This window comes from Macrobrachium nipponense, chromosome 1 (genome assembly GCF_015104395.2).
Source record: "Macrobrachium nipponense isolate FS-2020 chromosome 1, ASM1510439v2, whole genome shotgun sequence".
In the NCBI taxonomy this organism is placed as follows: Eukaryota; Metazoa; Arthropoda; class Malacostraca; order Decapoda; family Palaemonidae; genus Macrobrachium; species Macrobrachium nipponense.
In genome coordinates, this window is record NC_087200.1 from 165662427 (window position 1) to 165670453 (window position 8027).

The window sequence follows — 8027 nt, forward strand, 5'->3', positions numbered from 1 at the left end:
TAACACTTGCTGTAAATTTATCTATGGTTCAGTCTAATTCAATTTTTATCTGAGATAATTTGCACAGAAGAGATCTTGTTTCATAGGAAATCTCTTTTACGTAGTACACTAAAATAAATCTCATTGATAATATCATTATTACCGGCTTGGTAGCGGCCAACTTTTACTACAAGCAAGCCGATATTTATTAACATTCTTGTTTCATGACCAAATGAATAAGAAATTAGTTGCCAACCTCATCTACTGCTTTATATGCCGATGTTCATCTTCTGCACTGAAGTGAGTCACAGACAGGCGATACAAGAAAAATATCAGGGAATCAAAATAAATAAAGAAAAGCATAGTGAGATTAAGAGAATTCATATAAAGGAAGAAAAGTGTAGACGCTGAAATGAAGAAAAAGAAAAAAATGAGGAAGCAGTTGGAATGGATAACTGCTTGCGTAGTATGTGTGAAGTAAGAAAGGTGGACAGATCGAGATAACGAAAATATTGTGATAAAAAGGTAAGCAAATGTGAAAAAATACATCACAATGAGAGACTGGTTGATGTCGGAGAAAGAATGAACTAAGCATAATACTTTCGTTTCCTAGATGATGAAGGAGGAAAACTCTTGGAAGGAAGAGATGAAAACTCTTAGAAGAAGGAGAGGAAAACTCTTGGAAGACAGAGGAGGCAAAAACTCTTGGAAGACGGAGGAGGAGAAAACTCTTGTAAGGAGAAGGGGGAAACTCTTGGAAGAAGGAGGGGAAAACTCTTGGAAGGAAGAGAGGAAAATTCTTGGAAGAAGGAGGAGAAGAAAACTCTTGAAAGATGGAAGAGGGCAAAACTCTTGGAAGAAGGAGGAGAGGAAAACTCTTGGAAGATGGAGGAGGCAAAAACTCTTGTAAGGAGAAGGGGAAATCTATTGAAAGATGGAGGAGAAGAAAACTCTTGGAGGAAAGAGGAGAGGAAAACTCTTGGAGGAAGGAGGAGAGGAAAACTCTTTGGAGACAGAGGAAAGGAAAACTCTTGGAAGAAGGAGTAGAACAAAACTTTTGGGAGACAGAGGAGAGGAAAACTCTTGGAAGACGGAGAGGAAAACTCTTGGAAGACGGAGAAGAGGAAAACTCTTGAGAGATGGAGGAGAGGAAAACTCTTGGAAGACGGAGGAGAGGAAAACTCTTGAGAGACGGAGGAGAGGAAAACTCTTGGAAGGCAGAGGAGAAGAAAACTTTTGGAAGACGGAGGAGAGGAAAACTCTTGGAAGACGGAGAGGAAAACTCTTGGAAGAAGGAGAGGAAAACTCTTGGAAGAGAGAGAGGAAAACTCTTGGAAGAAGGAGGAGAGGAAAACTCTTGGGAGACGGAGGAGAGGAAAACTTAGAAAAAGGAGGAGAGGAAAACTTTTGGGAGATGGAGGAGAGGAAAACTCTTGGAAGACGGAGGAGAGGAAAACTTAGAAACAGGATGAGAGGAAAACTCTGGGAGATGAGGAAGGAAAATCTTGGAAGACAGAGGGGAGGAAAACTTAGAAAAAGGAGGAGAGGAAAACTCTTGGAAGACAGAGGAGAGGAAAACATAGAAAAAGGAGGAGAGGAAAACTCTTGGGAGATGGAGGAGAGGGAAAACTCTTGGAAGACGGAGGAGAGGAAAACTTAGAAAAAGGAGGAGAGGAAAACTCTTGGGAGATGGAGGAAAGGAAAACTCTTGGAAGACAGAGGAGGAAAACTTAGAAAAAGGAGGAGAGGAAAACTCTTGGAAGACGGAGGAGAGGAAAACTTAGAAAAAGGAGGAGAGGAAAACTCTTGGAAGATGGAGGAGAGGAAAATTTAAAAAAGGAGGAGAGGAAAACTTTTGGAAGATGGATTGAAGAGAGAAAAAATCTTGGAAGACCGAGGAGAGGAAAACTTAGAAAAAGCAGGAGAGGACTTTTGGGAAAAGGACGGAGGTGGAGAGGAAAACTCTTGGAAGAAGGAGGAGAGAAAAACTTTTGGAAGGAAAATTGGGAAGGAGGAGAAGAAAAAACTTTTGGGAAGATGGAGGAAGGGAAAAACTTAAACTTAGAAAAAAGGAGGAGGAGGAACAGTTTTGGGAAAAAGGAGGAGGAGGAGGAAAAACTCTTGGGAGATTGGAAGGAGAGGATGCCTTGGGAGATGGAAGAGAGGAAAACTCTTGGGAGATGGAGGAGAGGAAAACTCTTGGAAGATGGAGGAGAGGAAAACTCTTGGGAGATGGAGGAGAGGAAAACTCTTGGAAGACGGAGGAGAGGAAAACTCTTGGAAGACAGAGGAGGGGGAAAATTTTTGGAAGACAGAGAGAGGAAAACTTTTGGGAGATGGAGGAGAGGAAAACTCTTGGGAGATGGAGGAGAGGAAAACTCTTGGAAGACCGAGGAGAGGAAAACTTTTGGGAGATGGAGGAGAGGAAAACTCTTGGGAGATGGAGGAGAGGAAAACTCTTGGAAGACCGAGGAGAGGAAAACTTTTGGGAGATGGAGGAGAGGAAAACTCTTGGGAGTTGGAGGAGAGGAAAACTCTTGGAAGGCAGAGGAGAGAAAAACTCTTGGAAGACGGAGGACAGGAAGGCTAAGGAAGAGTTGGCTAGATGGCAAGGAAGAGGTGCTGATTGGTAGGGGACCTTGATATCTAGAACACGCACAAGTCATTGTTTCTCAACCAGACAGAAGTACTTATCAATTATACTTCCCTTTGATTATAAGTTAGGTCACCCACAGTATACTGAAATCGATATCAAATGATTTATATTATGTGGCTTAATATTTGTGAATGCAGAAAATTACGTGAGTATGAGGAACAAAAATTCACGCACACAACACATATACAAATCTGTATATATTATTAATATACACATATTTTTACGTTTGTAGATAGCCTCGTCTCCCCAGTTTTATTTAGAGGAAATATTTGCAGAAGAGCAGCCATTTTACCCCCACCTTTATGACTTGGGGGAGGGATTGGCATGTCTGGTCTTGGGGAAAAATAAGCCGTTAACGACTAGGCCTAGTGTATAGAGTAAGAAGGACAGGTCATAGGGGTTATAAAGGCTTCGTGGTGGGTTTTAGGTACTCCTAGCTTAAAACCTCTTTTCCCACGAATTTGCTGGCTGTGTTTTTGCATCTTTCCAGACAATGCCGTAGGCTGTGTGTAATCCCAGGCCGTTCGAAAATACGCTGATGGTTAGATATTACTAGCTACTCCAGTCGGGCAGACGTTCCCTCTCTCTGACTTGAAGTCAGCCTTTTGTTTCGTCGACGCTGGTTGGAGCCCCCCTCAGACATCATGATACATGTGCAAGCCTCTAAGGATTAAAAGTACGTCTCAAAAGTGCAAAAGCCAACCAGCCCTATTCCTCCAAGACGAATCTTGTTATTTCCATTTTCAAATCTCCCTTTTATAACTTGTCTACTGAATGTCCTTTGTCCATCATCGGGGCACGTGCTACCCATGTGACCTGTCCAAGATTAAGTCTATATTGAATATTTCATTTAAGCACTAGAGTTCCTCCCCCAGTGTGTGTTAGATAAAAGTGACTGACCTTGTAGCTGAAATATTAAGCAAGAAGTCTTTATTTTACGTTGTAATTTGGGAACTTATTTCCAGATCGCTGAGTCCGCGCTCCGTCTCCTCGCATGCAAGTGCTTCCTTACCGCTAGATACCACCAATTTGGAGCCCAACATTGCAGTAGTATTTGATTTTGGCCATAGTTTTCATATTGGGAATGATAAGTGTTCCAGACAGTACCCGGCCTCTGCCCACGTGGCTATATGCATTACCTCTATCTCAGGCCATTTAATGTAGTTTGTAAATAAATGTAAATTAGAGTAATCAGCTGAGTTTTCAATGGTGACCTTCCAGAGTAAAACCTAAACAAATCCCTTTTACAGTTATCTAAGGTAAGTCATAAGCGCTCCATATTTTCCCTCTTAATTTTTCCCTTACGTTTGGGCATCAGGCCAGGCCCATACGTAATATATATATATATATATATATATATATATATATATATATATATATATATATATATATATATATATATTATATATATTATATATATATATTTATGATAGAGAGAGAATGACCTAAGAGGTGTGAAATGTCCCTACATACATACACATAAATACAACAGATAGCACAGTTCAATTATTTTAATATTCTGGTGAATGTAATATTTAACCACAGTTATGTTTGCCCCTTATCTCCATTTAGTAGTGAATAAATAAACCCACAACAGTGAACGAAAGAATCCATTTTACCTGGTCAATAAACCTGCGTTATGGAAGGATATAGCTGATATGTAGCATTTACTATACAGACATGGAGCATTTACTGTACCAAAAGTCGTTATCTCCTAATGGGTGAAATTTTATGCCAAGGAATAACCAACATTGATCCAACAAACAAACGCTGCCACAGGGAAGAGTATAACCGAATCCCAAATTCGTTAGCGAGGGTAATAAGCAGTTGGTGTACGTTACTTCATATATTTCAACATAAAATTCTGAAATAAAAGCAGAATATCAGATTTCATTGGGTTTCACCTCATATATTGGCATTAAAAACATAAGGGCCATGGTGTTACATTGCTCTCTTCTGTGTAAAACTTTCTCTTATATTGTGGCCCCGTCCTGTTCATTGGAACCTTAAGTACTACATGAACTTGAATCTATACACTACATGAGGATGACTGCATATGAATTTGACAAAATGCGCCTAGATTTTGACAAATTTTTCCAGCATTTTCATACAAACCTTATAATTTGCACACGCCTGTAGGACGAAGACTTCCTGTAAGTTTTGTCATTTCTGGCCCAGCAATTTTAGAGGTGACTTTGTAACCTCTATCTGAGCAAACGTGAATCCTGAAGATGCTGTGCGTCGAGTTTGGCTGAAGTTAACCGACAATCTTTGATCAAAAAGAGTTGCTTTGAGCGTTTGAAGCAATTTCAAGTGAACTGAAGTGGGTTTACATCTACGACATGTTTGGCCTACCCCAAAATAACGGTCTTACCTTTTATTTAAAACAGACACAATTATAAATGGAATTTTGCGAGTCTGTATGTGTGTGTTTGTTTGTCTACGATATCAATGGAAACTTTTTCGAGGAACAACTTAACTAAAAGATGATGAATATATATCTCTAGTAGGGGCAAAATTAAACTTTCAGTTTGAAAATATCAAGAAAGCAGTTTGCGATGATATACATAACATTCCTGTCTGCCTGCAGGAATCACTTTTTACATTAAAACCTTTATATAAGCACAATACCAAGAGCGTTATGAATTCAGATGAAAATTATTTTCATATTGAAATAATATATAGTACAACGTTCCTTGTGACGGCAAAGCGCAGAAAAATCAGCTGTTTCATTACACATATGAACACATCTAATTTCATATGACAAACATCTGGGGAAGGTCCAGACCTTAAAATACGCTTTCCATACAAAACGAGACGTAAAGAGAGAGAGAGAGAGAGAGAGAGAGAGAGAGAGAGAGAGAGAGAGAGAGAGAGAGAGAGAGCTGTTTTTATCATTAATTATAGATATGAGTGAGGCTCTAAGGAAAGTTATTATTGTTGTTGCCCAAAGAAAACAACATGGCAGCAGCAGTAGCATTAATGGCAGCAGTATATAACAGGTTAAGCATAACAAGAATAGCAGCCATAACAACATGTGTCGCACCGACTTCCCCTCGTAAATACCGAGGCATTCATTATCAGGAAGGTCCTGTAATCTATAAACCACCTCCTTTTATTCCGGCATTAATCCACGTAGGTAAAATGAAGTTAGCTAATGATCTCATAAGTAAAAGACAACGAAGACCATTATTTACGCTCCAAAAAGAGTAAATGAAGTGTTTACCATCCTTAAAAGTATCATTAATCAGTAACCCTACTCCATTAGGATTAACCTACATGTGTAAGCCTCCAAGCATACAAGAAAAACGATCGTCATGATGGGAAAATAAATATTAACGGTGAACAGAACTGATTTCATTAGTAAAGTTATGAATGTAGTAATGTATGACCTCTTCGTCATTTAACCAAATGACGCCACTAACTGTGTAAAAGAATTTACAACAAAATTTAACCTATGTTTCACTTCATTTTTTTCTTATTTAGCTTTGCGTGCGCAATTCAGGGCCAGTATTTTCTTTCAGCGAAAATGGCAGTATTTACAGACATACACATAAAACGATATACAATTATTTTTCTGACGGACTTTCTGACGGATGATATAACTACATTTTTCTGACGGACGATATTTCAATATGTACCTCGATTACAATTTCCATTTCTTAGTCTCATTAATAGCATCTAAAATTCATAACTTATTTATGCACTTTTATTTTCGAGTACTACCCGAATAATCATAAAATAAAGAAGAGAAAGATATTCAGTTCATAAAAAATCAATCACCAAACTTAGTTTTATACAACGATAGCTGTTAATGTTTTGTTTACGTATTGAAGAAATCTAGTAATGCGAACACTTTCATAGGCCCAAAACCAAGCAAAAAAAAAAAAAAAAAAAAAAAAAAAAAAAAAAAAAAAAAAAAAAAAAAAAAAGGGCCCCGAAGTGTTTTCTACGCAAACCAGTTTTTTTGTACAGCCGCTACAACATATATAATCAAGGCCACTGAAAATTGATCTATCTTTTGGTGGTCTCGGTATAATGCTGTTTGAGGCGCGGCCCGTGAAACTTTAACCGCCTCCCGGTGGTGGCCTGTTGTATATCGTTGTCAAACGACCATGATGGCTACCTTTAACCTTAAATAAAGTACAAACTACTGAGACTAGAGGACTGCAATTTGTCGTGTTTGATGATTAGAGGGTGGATGATCAAAAAACCCATCTGCAACCCTCTAGACTAAACAGCTTTTAAGATCTGAGGGTGGAGAGAAAAGTGCGGACTGACAGACAACGCCGGCACAATAGTTTTCTCTACAGAAAACTAATAAATAGGGCAGCAAAGAATAAAATTCTAATTGGAAACAGATAACAAGTACAGAGAAACGTTTAAAGCGGCATAAACCTTTATAATATTCTCGATCGTGGTAGTGTAGAATCAAGGAGACACCAAGAACGCTCCCCTACATTATCATCAAAAGGGACTTACCACATTTAAGAACGATTCCTTTCTACGAAGAATATGTGTTCTTCACAGGCTGAGATACAAAAGTTACATATTCAAAACTCTCTATATAAAAACATGACATCCCTTCAAGTTTTACACAATTATTGAAATAATCACAAAAGCAGGAAAAGGATGGTTTTCCATACGCGTAGTCAACAGGAAATGAGACTGCCCATATGCAAAATGGCATTGAGGAAAATACCCAAGAATAGAAATACGTGCACACTATTATCATCACGTCCTCATCATTACTATTACTTAATTATAATTATCAGTCCATTGTTATTATTGGTAATTACATGTTACGATATTAAAAAGAAAATGTTAAAATGTAAAATATTACAAGAAACTTAATATATATTGAAAAATAAATTAATTAATAAATGAAAGAAAAGCAATAAACAAATTATTAAATGGATACACACGTGTTTAAGCATAATGTAAAAATAAATGAATGGCCATGCGAAGTTCTACAAATAAAAGGTTAAGAAACAAGCATCACTCGCATACATACATACATACACACACACATCAGCGCGCGCGCGTGCATAATGAATCAAGTAAATAAAATCAGGAGGCAGAAAGAAAAATCAGCGTTATTAACCTTCGCCACGAGATACAGAAAGCTAAGTGTAACCGATATTTAGCAAGTACAATATTTCAGTGTATAACTTTCTATCAGCTGTCCTCCCAGCTTTGTTGCCCCAAAGTGTAACTAGATAATACCGAATACCCTGAAATATGAGAGAGAGAGAGAGAGAGAGAGAGAGAGAGAGAGAGAGAGAGAGAGAGAGAGAGAGAGAGAATGTTTTCATACAATCGATTATTTACGCTCAATAAAGTAGGTATGATAAGTTTGACTACTTCAAGCAAGAATGAAAAATAATGTACA

General features: G+C 38.1%; 1 protein-coding gene across 1 annotated transcript; it reads left to right on the plus strand.

Moving 5' to 3' along the window:
- Window positions 1-913: 913 nt before the first annotated feature.
- Window positions 914-1639, plus strand: LOC135218990 (coiled-coil domain-containing protein 177-like). The gene has a single exon (XM_064255427.1). The coding sequence runs from the start codon at window positions 914-916 to the stop codon at window positions 1637-1639; it is 726 nt and encodes a 241-aa protein (XP_064111497.1).
- The last annotated feature ends 6388 nt before the right edge of the window (window positions 1640-8027 follow it).